Source organism: Pteronotus mesoamericanus, unplaced genomic scaffold, assembly GCF_021234165.1.
Source record: "Pteronotus mesoamericanus isolate MK-2021 breed Mesoamerican mustached bat unplaced genomic scaffold, CSHL_Meso_final contig_130, whole genome shotgun sequence".
Lineage (NCBI taxonomy): Eukaryota > Metazoa > Chordata > Mammalia > Chiroptera > Mormoopidae > Pteronotus > Pteronotus mesoamericanus.
Window position 1 is genome coordinate 22,612,958 of NW_026555060.1, and position 16,018 is coordinate 22,628,975.

Genomic DNA, 16,018 nt, shown 5'->3' on the forward strand with positions numbered 1-16,018 from the left:
ATAGTCCCAACATCAAGTCCCTTTCTCTTTTTTAAATATTTAAATCAGGGTGGACCAGGGAGCAAAAAGTAAAAGAAACATAGAAGCATTTTCTCAATACAGGGTAACTAAGTAAGAGATGCCTGATAGCTTGGTTTTCATTATTCTCATTGATTTTTCATTTGAGAACGCACATCCGTGCATTTGCTAATAACAAAGCACAAAAATAAAATATGTCCCAGCAGACACTCAGTATTTTTTTATTGCATGACTGATAACTATCTTTAAGGCTGCACAGGATAACACTCATTTGGTTTATGGCAGCAATAGGTCAAACTGTTGGGTCAGTAATAAATACGCAATTGCTTCCAGGCAACAGAAATTGGATGCATTTATTTAACGGATTGCTCTTAGCTTCTACATACAATACAAATAGATTTCTGGTTCAAGAGCTGGCACCTTCAAAAGAGATGGCCTTAAGGAGAGCTTTGTTTATAGAGAGTTACTGGAGGGTGGAGGTGTATGATAAGACTGTCTGAACGGATCATTCCTGGGCCCCAGGGGAGAGTGATACTCTGTGACTTTCAGAGGTTTTCACTGTAGATGGCTGACTTCATTCAGAATGAGTTTCTATGGAAAGCTAAAGCAAGAGTATGAGATTCTTACAGATGTCCCTAGATGGAGGGGTAGGTGGGGAGCTCTTTAAATGAAACCATGTTTCAGTTTTAGTATCCTGACTTAGAAATACATGTGCTCATCAAGGACAGCTCTGGGGTACTGATTTAGCTAGAAACCCTCAAATAGTGGTCTTCCAGTGTGTGAGTGTCTGTGTGTGGGCGAGGAGGCGGGGAATGGGATCCTGCCTGCACCAGAGACAAACACAGAGGACGGTTAATGAAAGGAGTGTATTGGGGAGACCAGAGGACTAAAACACAGGCTATTTTGTCCATCTGAATTTATGGCTTTAATTTTGTTTAATCCTCACCCAATGACATGTTTATTGATTTTAGAGAGAGATAGGGTGGGAGAAAGAGAGGGAGGGATGGGGGGGGGGGATGGAGGTGGGGAGAGAGAGATGTGAGAAACACTGATCAGCTGCCTCCCATACTCGCCCTGACCAGGGATCGAACCCTGCAACCTAGGTATGTGTCCTGACCAGGAATCGAATCCTCAGCCTTTTGGTGTATAACATAATGATCCAACCAACTGAGCCACCCAGCAGGGTTATGGCTTTAATTTTTTATTTATGGAGGCTTTGTTCCAAATCTTTTATAGCACCTCCTACACTGTATCTTATTTACCTCCTAAACTAAAAATACAAGCCATACAGAGGATCAAAAAGTCTAGTTATTTCTGTGCTGAACAGTGGATGCTAAATAAACATCTGCTAAGGAACCAACATGTCAGCTTCAAATATGCTCACAGATCAATATTACTGTCAGTACAGGGACAGCCATCCATGTATAGACACCATCTCCCCCAATCCCCGCCCTAAGTAAAAGCAGGGAGAGAGGGAGTCTCTGTATTCTGTGATTATTCACTCTGCTCCCCCTCGTCAAGGATCCAAGCTCCACGGTATCACTTTCCTTGGGAAAGGAAGAAGTCAAGAGAAAGCCTGGGTCCCTAAGGTCTCCTCAGATCACCCCATTCTTTTTTTTATTTATCTTAGCTACACACAGAAAGAGTTCTGCTAAAGCCCTTCTCTGGTCACTAAACAGAAGATCTGTCTGCTTGCCATATGCCTGCCAGTCTCCAAGGTGGCAATGAACGTTGAGTGCTGCGTTCCCAGAAGCAGCTGTTACAATTCAGGCCCAGAGGTTATAGCCACTGATTTCTCCTTAGTCTCATGGTTCAGGGCATTTAATGAATGGAAATCCCAAGCCTATTTCTAAATATTAAATTGCCTTCCCAAAGTGACATCATGCCATTGTTTCTTCCATGACTGGAAAACCGCTGTTCTGCTTTGTTTATTTTTAAATTGTAGATAAGTTCGAAACTGGGAGTGCTCATCACCCAGACCCTGTTCAGATGGCTCAGCCAGTGCCAGTCATGGTTCCAGTGAAGGGGCTCAAGGACCTAGGGACACTGCAGAGCAGAAGTTGTGCCCCGTTGTCCTGGCATTGGGTCAACAGAACCAATTAATTAAGGACACACTGAGCCTTAATTATCTGGATAAATCAGACTTCCCAAACAGTAGTAATCAATATTCAATTAATTAAAACATGGCATGTTGTTTAAAAAAAAAAAATCCTTAATTGGTTCTTAAACTAGGATTCTGGATTCAGAATGTCTGTAAACCCTCTAAAATTTAAATATAGATTATTTTTGTGTAAACTTTTGTGGAGGCAAGAGAACATACCTCTTTAACAAATTTAAAAGGGGTCTGTGATTAAATAAGAGGCTAAGAACTTCCTTAATTAGTAGGTGAAATTTCTTAATTGGTATGTGAAAATATATTCTAATTGTACGTGGCTTTTAAAATGTGCAGTGATTGCTGGCCAAGTTTCTTATCCTTCTCCCTCAACTTTCCAAATGCTTCTTAAAGCTTTTCATTACACAGATACTCACTTACAACATCTGACACACAGTTCTCAAAATTTATGACAGGAGAGTCAAATTAAAATTTAAATATATTATTATTATCATCATTTCAACTTGGGGTATGTTTGACTATTTCTGCTAAATAGGCCAAAAGTTGTTTAGTTATAGCTTTTGATGATGGGGTCCCCTGTCAACAATTTTCTTCTAATTTTAAAAATTAAAAACTTTGGTATTACAAACATCCAAACTCACCAAACTATAACATTAAATATGTGCAGTTCTTTGTATATCAATTATACCTCAATAAAGCTGTTTTTTAAAAAAAAAAAAAGAAACCAAATAGGTGAAACAAAAATTATGACTGAGAATAGATCATGTAATTAAAGGGATTTACTGATTTAAACTATACAATCAAAACCATGATCTGAGAGAGAAAAAAAAGAAACACCCAACAATGTGGGTGTTAAAAACAGCAATGGAAATATTTCAAAAATAAAATGTAAAAATAGTGTTCCGTAAGTGATGAATGCCAGTGCTTGCTAAGTGAAAATCTCAGCCGCAGTATTTGAACTGATGCGGAAACACTCAAGCTGAACTTCTCTGCGTTGGCTCTCACGCTGTTAGATTTCCAGAGAGTCTGTCTGGAATGCACGGAGTCTGTAACTTTGCAGGTCCCTACGCGTGGCACAATTGGCCCCAAATGTTCTAAGTCTGAGTGAAATCAGCTTCTCCCTTTGGCTCTAGAGGAAGGGGACAGAGGAAATTTACTCCAACGTTCCCCTCTCTCTAGAACTGGGGTTTTCATACTTGGATGCATATGGGAAATCTCTTGCCGCTCAGGCCACTCCCAGACCAATTAAATCACAAGTCTCGGGGCAGGTCCCGGGCACCAGCACTTTCTAAAATGTCCTAGGCGACTCCGATACGCAGCCAAGGTTGAAAACCACAACTCTAGCAAGACATAAATAATTAGTTTAGAATCACATTCATACAAGGCTTGCTCTTTGCTTTGGAATGTTTTAAAGGTGGTCAAAATGTCACTGTTGCTTCCATCACCACAATTCAAGTACAGAAAACCATCTCTCTCTCCTTTTATCATGGAAGATTTATTCAAAGTAGAAGGGGCTGCACGCTATTGAATCCTGGAACAGAAGAAGGCATTCATGGGAAAACTGGTGACATTGGAGTGAAGTCTATAATTTAGGACCTATACTACAGTAATGTTAATTAACAGTTTGTAAAATATCAACATTTGGGGAAGCTGGGTGAAGGGTGCATGGGAACTCTCTGTATTGCCTTTGCAATTCTTCTGTAAGTCTACTTATTTCCAAATATAAAGTCTAAAAATTAAATTTTAAAAAGAGAAGGTGAAGTTAGTAATAACACTACAACATTGTGGATTAGCTAGCAACATTAAATATCCATGGGCATAAAGTCTTGTACTATGGACTCAGGCACTTTGTTCCAAACACAACTTATGGGGCAACAGAAGCTTAGAGATGTTTCCAATTTGTGTGTGCATTCTGCTCTCCTTTTTTTTTTTCAGGCCCATCCAGACCCTACAAAATGGCATCAACAGCAGTTAATACTGAAAGACTCACTGATAGTGTATGACCTAAAAGTCCTATATTCTACTATGAGTCACAACACTGCTGGTAGTATCTTACACTTCTACAGCATTTCACAGTTTATAACACTTTCCAAGTATTAGTCTTGTTTGATTTGCGTGAGGAAATAGACAGTGCACAGGATATGCCATGGGCTGGAATAAAGGCTGGAACTTCAACTGCATCTGATTATAAAATACAGTGTAGCACCTACAGAAACACACACACACTACAGGTCACAGTATAATGCACCATTTGAAAACATGGTTATTAAAACATCTTATGTTAGTGTCTGGGGGCACATATTGCAAGGCTAGGGCTTATTGACCTCATATGATCATCAGCCTAGACTAAGTCACACCCACAGGCACAGCTTTCATTCTTCCCTTTTTTTTTACTGGGAACAGAAGAAAAGTTCAGATTATCAAAGAGCCCACCAGCCACATCCCTTGGCCCCTGATGTTATCGAGCCATGACTCTGCCCTGAGTCATGGCTGTCCCCTTTGTGCCTCTCTCCTGTCCTTAATTTCCTGGGGGTCCCTGACACCATTTCCCCCATGAGTCAGGTCCACCTGCCAGCTCTTTCTCAGGAACTGTCTGCCAGCTGCTGCTCTTTTCCATTGATCTGCTGGCCTCCGGCCACTCCTGCAATTGCTGAAGAAACCCTCCCACCGAGACATGGGTGGTGACCACACTTTCTCTAAACCATGCCAGGAGATGGCTCACATCCTCTTCATCACCCACCGCGCCCCCCCGCCGACACACACACAGAGCCCTCGGCTCCCCCAATGCCGCTCCAGGCTGCGGGACACGCTCCTCCAGCCTGGCCTCACACACATAAGCACCCACACGCCTTCCTGGCCAACCCTGGGAACCAGGACAGCTCAGATCAGAACACATGGTGCCCCTTGATAGGATACGAGGCCTGTGCTGCATGCCCCCACTTTCCTTTCTGTGATGTGCTTTCCTCCATCCCAGGAGAAGAGTGACTTTCTGCCTGGTAGTCAGCTCCTGGCTGGTGCTGTTCGGGCAGTGATTTGACACATGCAGCAGGCTTATTTCTTCCTTGTTGGCCCAGGGCAACAAGCTCACTCTTTGATTCTTATTTATTCAAAAGGGAAGTCTCATTGGGGCTCATGTAGAGGTCATGGGACTTTTAAGAGGAGTAATGGTGTTTGGGAAATGTGAACAATGGGATATGATTAACTGAGACTTCTGGTTTCCTTCTAATTAGTGACTAACATATAAATAGCAATTTCAGGGGTTTACAATGATTCTCAGGAGGAAGGATAGAAACACCTGCACTTTCTCGGTGTATATTTGTCTTAAAGCTTTGGCTCCTTCCCTCTACTGCCCTTCATTCACGGCAGTGCTGACTTGGCTCTACCCATAGGCAGAGCACCCCCTCCAGGCCAGGGGCCACCTCTCCTGCCTTCCTTCTGGCTCAGTTCCCGACAGGTTCAGGGCCAGGGGCTGACCTGGTTCCTCCTGGCTTTCTCAAAGAAGATGTTGACATCTCCCGCTGCCTGTTCCCTGATCACCCCACCATCTGAACTGTCACTAATTCAGAGAGTGATCATATGCCCCAGTTTATACCGCCTTTTACTACTAGGGTCTTGATTTGCGGTTCCCTGGGCTCAGTATATCCAGGTGCAGACATATCTGATCATCTCTCTTATTCATCAATGTGGCTGCTTCCTCTCCTTCCTTCTGAGCCCATCCTGCCTGGACAGCACCATCTGGTTGATGACGCATGGCCTCCCCTGTACCATCCCATTCAGCCACTAACTCAACCCTGATCTCTTAGTATTTTAGAAAATCATCTCAGTAATTCTAAAGATTTGGCCGGGGGGCGGCGGCGGGGAGAGTGTGTGTGTACACAGAGGGAAGAAAATTATTAAACATTTGCTTAGTCCACATTCTTATCTAGCAATCTGTGCAGGTTTTTACTATATTTTATTGCTAACAGTACATCAAGAAGGAAACTGAAATTTTTAGTAAAGATATTTCTTACTTGTGTTGCAAAACACCACGTTATAGTGCCGAAATGAAAGGCCATTGAGAGCAAATGTACTTTTCATCAGATGAGTGATGGAAATTCGATTTTTTTAAACTTTACTTATTCATTGGAGAGAGAGAGAGACATCAGTGTGTCATTCCACTTATTTATGCATTCATTGGTTGATTCTTGTGCCCTCACTGGGGATTGAACCCTCAACCTTGGCATATAGGGATGATGCTCTACCCAACTGAACTACGCAGTCAGAGCTAAATTTCTTATTTTTATATTCTCTCTATTTCAGCTTAGACAGTGAAACTGCACAGATACTTTTCATTTTGAATTTATCATCAAATTCACTTCCTGTTATTGTTATTCTAGCTCTGGAGAAAGAAGTTTAATTTCCAGAACTTTTCATTTCATTTTAACAGAAAACAAACCCATGCAAATCTAAAGAAGTAAAAATAAAAAATTTGGTTCTGAACATGGACGTGCTTGATTATAAGAACTACTTTACCTAATAATTTCATAATATGAGCATCATTCTAATTACATCCTTTGGCTGTTCCAGGCATGATCACAAGGCCTTTGAAATTCAAATGATGAACTTGGGCTGACCCCATACCACAGGACCCAAGTGGCCTGTAGCTGATTACACTGCTAACAGTTGGGACAGTGATTTCAAAGTTCCCTTCAGTTTCCGAGGGCTCCTGGGGCACTTACGTCTCATCTGTGAAGGCTATTCCAAAGTATTCCTTCTCCTTCAGATTGAAGTGAGATGCCACGAGGTCAAGCAGCTCCTTGGCCAAAAGTTTGGGCTGGAGGGAGAGCAAAATAGGAAAAGGGTAAGTGATGAGAGCTTACATTTCCTAATCACGCAATTTCCTATTTATATAATTTTTAAATGCAATGTATCAAAGCTCTAGCACATCAATGCAAAAGATTTTTATAAAACCCAAAGGAGTAGACAAAGAGAATACCACTGAGCAAACAGCCAAGTACAGATGGAGACCTTCTGCCTTGTTTCGCAGTAGTTTGTTCTACCAACAAATGGAACTCGCTCAGAGACAGGACTGCCAAGCCCAGGGTCTCGCCTTCCCGCCCAGGAGAGCATTTCACGCTGAACTGACAGGAAGACGCCTTACTTAAAAAGTATATACACATATAAAAAACTAAATATACACATTATGCGTTATAAAATATATATTTATGTATTTCTATAACATATTTTAACAAATATTTAATTGCAATATTAATATTATAATGAATATATCCCATATTCTATAAGTACATTTTATGTTACATATGTAATTTACATATATAAAAATATTATATATATTTTATTTATTACTATATTTTAAAATGTTACAATATATAATTATATTACTATTACAATTAATCAGTTATGTGTTATATAATATATATTACATTTGTATTTAACATATACTTATATGGTATTTGCTATGTGCCAGGCCCTGTTCTAAGCACTTTACAAATTCCAGGCTGTTTAATCCTCACTGCAGCCCTATGAGGTGGTCCAATCATTAACCCCATTGTACAGGGAGGAAACAGGCACCCAGAAGACTAAACATCTCTGTTTTAAGTGTTAGGACTGAGATTTGAATCCTGGCTCTGGACACTCTGCCTTTGAACACACTATACACTCCCATAATTAAAAATCCAAACAATAGAAGTACCCTCCTGCAAGAAATGTTAAAGTTATGGGAAAAGGGCCTTGTGAATAGTATTTAAGCATAAAACTGAAAACACGCTTTCTATCTGCTTTTCCAAAGGTGAAGATCAGACTTTACCTAAGAACGTTTTTATCATAAACTCTTTCCTAAGCACCTCTGCCAATGTAAAGGGGCATACCAGAGCTTCAGGCATGAAATCACTGTAGAGGCCTAGACTGTTCATATGCCATTCACTCAGTTCCCTCACTGTCGAGATGACCACAGACTGCCAGGCTCTGAGGCTGGGAGCCCGGGAAAGGCTGTCTGATGGAGATGCATGGTTAACAGGCAGGAATAACCTGTAAATTAGCTCCCAGGTCAGGGAGATGCAAATACATTTGCCTTCATACTATGGCAACTACTCCATTCCAAGCACACTTGCTGGATGTCTCCAAGCTCGGAGCAAAAACAGATTCAAGAAGAGAAAAATGTATGTTTGTTTGTGTATGTGCATGTACAAGGCCTGTCCAGAAAATATCCAGCCATACACTATGGAAAAAAGAGACATTTATTGAAGAAGATACCAGATGCAAGAGACACTGAACATAAGACAACAATGCCTCGGTCCCCTTCAAAGTAGACACCATGGGACCTCACACAGTTCTCCCAGTCACCATTACCTGCCCCGTCATATTTTCCTGAATCTCATCAATGATCTGAAATCTCTTCCCTTTCAAAGGTGACTTTAGTTTTGAGAAAAGCCAGAAGTCACAGGACACCAAATCTGGGCTGTAGTGGGGCTGAGTCACCTGGTTGATTTGATGTTTTGCCAAAAAACTCTTCACGATACATGATGCATGAGCGGGCCCACTGTCATGATGAAGCTGCCACTCCCCCATTGCCCACAGCTGTGGCCTTCTGAATCATGTGAATAGTTTCCACAGAGGAATGGTTGAGCTTAACGCAACATTTGATGCAGACTCGTTGCTCGTCTCGTTCAGTCATTTTGAATGCAACGGCCACACAGTACACATGCTCACCCAATGGCATCTACCATCCCCACTGACTAGTGCAGTGAAGTTGTCATTGTTCACGCTTATGCATTCCAGTCCAGTCTCCCTGGCTGCCAGTTTACATCAATGTCATGCAAACCGTTCCCATTATAGTAATGGTTGGACTTTTTCTAGACAGACCTCATATGTGCATTTATAGCCTTCCTGAGTATGTTTCCTATTCTGGTGGCTACTCTGTTGCACTCCTCTGTTAGGAGAGTGGAAGACATAGTATCCAGATTTACATGACAGTTTTAGAACTATCATATAATGCAGCAGTTTCACTTCTGGGTATATATGCAAAGAAAAAAATACCAACTTGAAAAGGCACATGCATCCGTGTTCAATGGGGCGTTATTTATATACAAGACATGTAATCAACCTAAGTGTCCATCAATGGATGACCGCATGAAGAAGATGTGGTACATATATACAATGGAATACTATTCAGCCATAAAAGGAAGGAAGTCTTGCCATTTGCAACGACATAAATGAACCTGAAGATATTGTGCTAAGTGAAATAACTCAGGTAGAGAAAGAAAAAAACATTATAATCTCATTTATATGTGGAATCTTAAAAAAAGTTTATTTAAAAATAACATTCAGAGAACAAATAGGTGGTTGCTCAGGAGGTAGGGGGGAAGTTGATATGGGTGATGGTTGTGAAAAAAAAGAGAGAGGAGTTACATGAAGGGTTTGACTTCTTATTTCCCTCTCTGGGTGCTGCTCTGGACTGGACTGTGTCCCCGCCCAAATTTGTATGTTGAAGGCCTAACCCTAATGTGATGGTATTTGGAGATGGGGACATTGGGACGTTACTAGGCTTAGACAACATCATGAGAGCAGGCCCTCATGACAGTATTAGTGTCCTTATAAGAAGGGACACCTGAGGGCTTGCCTGCACTCTCTCTCTCTTCACCGCGAGAGGACACAGTGAGGTTACCCTCTGCACATCAGGAAGACAGCCCTTACTAGAACCCATCCATGTTGGCACCCTGATCTCAGGCTTTCCAGCCTCCAAAACTGTGAGAAATTGTTTCTGTTATTTAAGCAACCTAGTATTTTGTTATAGCAGCCCTGGCAGACTAAGATGGGTGCACTTCCTTTAATTCAATATTACTGAGTGTTTAACATATGCAAGGCAGTAGCCAATTCTGCGGGAGATACAAAGTGAGCAGCACGCAGCACCTGCCAGTAAGGATTTTAGCAGGTGCACAGAGTAAGGGCTGGTGTTCCTTTAAAAAAGCCAAAGCAGATGGTTCCCTGATGGTGCCTCACTCCTGGGCTCAGAGGGCGCCAGCCCTGGGCCTCAATAACCATCAACTGACCAGTGAAAAGAGCTGGAAAGGACAGGAGTGGGTTTGAATTGAGGGCAGAGCTTCCTCCCCCGAAAGACATAAATCAACAGAAGAATCTATCTTGATAAATCAAAGCCATCTAATGTTCTATACTTCTGTTCACACTGAAGTCTGAAAAAGTAAAAACACAACTGTGACCAACAGGGAGTCCAAGGCTTTATGTAAGACCCTCCTTCATGAATAGCAGCAACCTACCACGAGGAATGGAGTCAGCGCAGCACATGTGGCTGGTCTCAGAACGTCTCTGATCAATGACTAAGTGCAATCCAAGATAAGGGGGCTCCTGGCGCTTCTGGCTGTGCTTGCTCTGCACTGCTGCGGGATGTGCTGTCTGTCCACCTCCGCCCCCGGAAGGCACCTCGCTGCCCAGATACAAAGCATTTAATATACAAGTTGTGACTGAATATAAGGCCATATGGCTGACTTTTAAATTGCAAAGTAGCATAATCTATCTGTCCAAATGACTGCTGCCCTTTTCAATGTCGCCTGTGTTTCTACAATGCCTGCACTTTCTTGAAACGTTTCTGATAATCTTGTGGATTCGCCTTTGAGGCTTGTGTCCCATTGGTAAAAGCATCCTCACTATCGATAAATCTTCTTGCGCTCAAAGTGAATTTTTTTTTTTTCAATTTGAAAAAGTCACTTGAAGTCAAGTCTACTGAATGGGGACAAAGAAGGAGGAGGTGAGCACACGGGTCAAACTGGTTTTGTAAAATGAGGTGTGGCTACAAGGTAATTATTGTGGGTTCCGAGGGTTGTGGTGAGGTTTCCAGCCCTGACTTAGAAATGATAGAAATAAGACTGCCCTGTCTTTGAGAGGTAAACTTTAAAGCCAGCCTCTCAATAGAATTGATCAGAGATACATAAATTCACCCAGAAAGAGAAAGAATTACAATCATGCATCACTTAACAATCAGGGCGCATTCTGAGAAATTCGTCGTTAGGCAATTTCACTGTTGTGCGAAATCACTGAGTGCACCTACACAAACCTACAAGGTATAGCTTACTACACACCCAGGCTACGTGATACAGCCTATTGCTCCTGGACTACCAGCCTGTACAGCATGTTACTGTACAAAAGTACATGAGATTAAATCAAGCACAAGAGAAAAATGATGCCATCCAAAGACCTGGTAAACATGAGATGTATGAGGTTGCTGCCAGGATAGCATGGCATAATGTGTTACAGCAAACCTTTTTTTTAACCTTCACCCGAGGACATTTTCCCGTTGCTTTTTTTTAAGAGAGAGAGGAAGGGAGAGAAACACAGAGGAAGGCAGAGAAAAGCATCGACTGGTTGCCTCTGATACATACCCAAACCGCGAATTGAACCTGCAACCTTTTGGTTACTAACGACACTCCCAACTAACTGAGTCACACTGGCCAGGGCACGGCGAACTTTTTTTTTTTTTTTTTTTTTTAACAAATAAGTAGAAAGAATACATTCTAAAATAATAAAATGTATAGTAAATACATGAACCAGTACCATAATCGTTTGTTATCATTATCAAGTATTATGTACTGTGCATATTGTATGTGCTACATTTTTAAATACCCGGCAGTGCAGTAGAGTAGGTGTGTTCACACCAATATGACCACAAACAGGTGAGTAATGTGTTGAGACCATTATGAGGCTAAGACGTCACTAAGCGATAGGAGTTGTTCTGTTCCGTTATAATCTTATGGGACCACTGTTGTCTATAAGGTCCATCACTGACTGAAGTATGACTGTACTCTCAGGGCTGGAATAGTTTGTAACATGATACAATACAGTAATCATTCCATAGAAAGGGAGGGTTGAATGGAAGGTGAGAGTGGGGAGGGGGCTGGAAGAGCAGTTTGGGAAAGGAAGGTGATCTGGGGAAGCAAACGTGGTCCTAGCCAACAAGCCTTGACGATCTGGGCTCCAGGGGTGGGGTAAGGCCTTTTACGTGGCAGAAATGTGGCTAATCCAACTGATCATATTCAACACTCACATTACCTATTCAGCTCTGCTTTTAATCCCATCCTTCCAAAGAACCTGCTAAGGCGCTGCTATCTTTCAGTATGGCGCTGACCATCGGGCGTGACTGTGTTACCATCTAAGAGCTCATTCCTTTGCCATTGAAGATTCTGGGCTGGCAATGCAGGCATCCTGGGTCACAGCACAGCCAGGGTTCCCAGTGAAATCCAGCCGGCCTCAGAGGTCCCTGTCGACCCTCTGCTGCCTCTATTTCCTGGATGAGAGGTCAAGGATCATGAGCCAGGAAAGCAATGTCTAGGTGAGCACTGTATCACTTACTTAAATCTAGTACACTGACATTTTAGACATCAGTACTGATTAATACACCAGTCCTTTGAACTTCATTAATGTGAGTCTACCCCTGAAAATGGAAAATCAAGTTTCCAAAAGATCTGACGCAACACACACTGAAGGAGTCACCAGAGTAATAGATGCCACCCTCAGAGCCTCATAGAGACTGACTTTTGGTCTTTCCACGGTGACGTATCCCTATGATTTAGCCGGTTACCACAAACCTTTTTATATTGTAATTTCTACAGTGAGAAAATGAATTTTCTTGGCCACTGATAAGCTGAAGGCAACTAAAAGGCTCTGAGCAGCAGCAGCATCACTGGAATAAGCATGGTCTCAAACTCATTCTTTTCAATGACTGTATCCATCTGGATGCCTATCGTTGGTTTAAAATATTTTTTAAGTTAGCCCCCTCTAGCTTCCGGTAAAGAAAAACCAGTATTTACCATATTTTGCTGTGTGTAATGCACATTTTTTGCCCAAATTTTTGAGGGAAAAATAAGAGTGTACATTATACATGGGTAGCACTAAACTATGGGTATGCAATATACTCGGGAGCACATGATCCACAAAAAAACACAGTGTTACCCACGATTTTCAAATGGGGAAATAAAGGCACTTAAGGGGCTGATGCTGATTTGGGGTTACAACTCAAATTTTAGGTCCCTCTGAATGCCATACCCGATACAGTTATTGAATCCATTTTGTTGTACACCTGAAATTATGATGTTATATGTCAATCAAATCTCAACAATAATAATTTAAGAAGCCACACTCTGTCTTCCCCTGTGACCGCTCCGCCAGTGACAGCACTCCCACCGGCTGGATGGACGTGTAGTATGAGTGAGAAATAAACCTCACTGTGAAGTCACTGAGATGTCTGGGGTCGTCTGTCACGAACAGCATAACCTAGCTCATCCCGACTGAGCAGACACCAAACCCTTGCTTCTCTGGACGGCTGGTTTAACAGCATTTAAGGTGTGAGCCCTGTGATTTCCTGATCTTGCAAACTAAGACAATAGCCCACCTTGACCCGATAGTGATTAATGTACTACATTGCTCTGAACTTTTTAAAAACTGATTTAGAGAAAGTTGCTGGGTAAGCAGAAAGCTTTATGCTCTTCGGTACTTTGAAGGGATGTTTACAGAAACCTGCTGATTATAATTTGACAATTACTTGTTCTATAAACATCCGTGGAGTTCGCAGGGTTTGGGCTGGGAGCGAGGCCAGGGAGGCTGTAGCTCAGTCAAGTTCCACAGGACACACTGGGCAGGGCCTCAGTGTGGACCAGAGCAAGGCGACGCTGTGCATCTTGGGTTAGAGACAGCCTGTTCGGGGTCAATGGTGACTGATAATGTCTGGCCCTATGAGGTCCCTAGAGATTGGGGCCAAAGTAGGTTTACAGTTGTGAGTACGTGAAACAGAGGGGTTTTTTTTTTTTGTATTATTATTTATTAATGATTATGTTATTTCCCTTAAGAACAACTTTAAACCTACTTTCCCCCAACCTTGTAAGTCTGACTTTCTCTCAGCCTGTAATTAACCTTGTTCACTCAACAGCTCCTGAAAGAACAGCAGAATTAACTCCTCATCATCACTGGTCTGACTCTATTACCCAGATCCGAGTTCCTGAGGGCTCTGGACTTTTCCAGTGGGGGAACCATGCACAACCAGCACACACAGGGCTCAGGGACAGGCCTGCCCACTTCTCTGCCTACTTCCGAGGTGAGACAGGATCAGATTGCAATGATCAAAAGAACACTCCACCAGCTGCACGACCACGCAGTACTCTAGGCACATGCCCTTGACAAAGATCCTTTCCAGAGATCTCTGTGAGCTGCTCAGGCAGAGTCTGGGGAGAAGAATCTGATGACGAGGTGGCAGCCTGGCACCTCTGCAATCCTCCGCAGAATGTTTTAACCATCACTCAGCCATTATGCATACCACCACTTTAAACCTCACATGGTGTCACATGCCAGACAGAGGCTCTCAGACAAACTGTCACTTCTCTGAGTCTCTGTGATCTGTCTATGTAAGATGATGAACTAGGCTGATGAAATGGATTCTTGCCTGAAAAGATTACTCTTAACGTTATTATTAAATAATAATTTTCTTCAGACAGGGTAGCTTCTTCCATGCTGACTGGTGTGGCTCAGTGGGCTGGGCGTCATCCCACAAACCAAAAGGTTGCTGGTTTGATTGCCAATCAGCGTACATGCCTGAGTTGCGGGCCAAGTCCCCCGGTTGTGGGAATGTGAGGGGCAATCGGTTGATGTTTCTCTCTCCCCATCCCTTTTCTGTTATGGTAAGCCAAGTTGGCGGTGATTTGTTACAACAGCCACAGAAAACTCATACACATCTTCAGACTGAAACCCCAAAGATCTCTTACCCCTCACAGTACTTGCCATACACTTCACAACCATAGGAAATTGAGTATTTGTTGGTTGCTTGAGATGTGCGTAAACTGGGATCTCAGTTGAAAACCTTCATTAGTGTTTACATTCTATCTTTACAGCGCCAGAGACGTAGACAAAGAAGTCACATGCAGGTGGACAAGCCCCTATCTCAGAGCTCACCCTAGGTCAGCCATTGGCATAGTGGGCTTCACCTCAGTGAATTTTCCCCCTTAAGCCCCTTTCTGTTACTCATCATTCCCTTGGGCATCTCTCAGATTCTAAATCAACATAATCACCACTTCTGAATTAACTGTATTAAAAAATTTAAAACATCAAATGGCTCCCATCTGTGCTTCCCGAAAAACCAGGGTCTGAAGACGGACCCTGTCACCTCTCCCTCTCCCCAAGGCTGTTTTGGACAATTTGCTTTGCACACGGTGACCTCTGGGCTGCCAGGCTAACAGCTCTGGGGCTGGGCCCCAGCCACCTACCCTGATGGTACTGCTGGGCCTCAGGACCCAGGAAAGGTGATTCCCTGTCTTGCAGACGTGGCTGCAGCTACGAGCCAGCAGGGAGGGTCGGGGAGCTGAGGATGGGCAGAAGCACGGTCAGCCTGCCCTTCCTTTCCAACTTTTCTGAAAACCTGAAGGGAGAGCGGGGAAGGAAGGCTCTGCATTTATGAGACAGGGGCACCCGATGCTTCTTTGAAGCCCTGCCTGTTATTGTGTTTTCTGGAGCAGCTGGGAGCCTGGCTCCTGCCCTGCCCCTGCCCCTGGGGGCATGGTAATAAGCAGGCAATGCTCACTGGCTGCTCAGTATCCCTGGGGAGGGGGCGCCAGTGAAGGGCAGAAAGCATGAGGTCATTCTGCACACAGACAAGGGGTCTGGCTGCTCCCCCTCCAGGGCTCCCTCCTGATGCTCAGGCCGAGTAGCTGAGAGGCTGCTTCCTTCCTGCCCTCTGAGCAGCTCCTGGGTTCAGGGAGGCTACTTCCTTTAAGCAGGCCCAGGTGAAGAACAATGGGGCCTGTGCTCTTCTGGGGAGGCTGGGGAGGGAGGCCTAAAGCTACATGAGTCCTGCCAGAGGAGCATCTCTCCATTCAGCCTGAACCCCAACTCTAA

At 43.2% G+C, this 16,018-nt stretch overlaps 1 protein-coding gene across 1 annotated transcript in view; it reads right to left on the reverse strand.

Annotated features, from left to right (window-relative positions):
• FRMD4A (FERM domain containing 4A) overlaps nt 1-16,018 on the reverse strand; it is a 208,710-nt gene that overhangs the window by 137,753 nt on the left and 54,939 nt on the right. Inside the window, exon 3 of the mRNA XM_054593170.1 lies at nt 6,850-6,944. Within this exon, the coding sequence (XP_054449145.1) occupies nt 6,850-6,944 (95 nt within the window). The remainder of the gene's footprint in view (nt 1-6,849; nt 6,945-16,018) is intronic.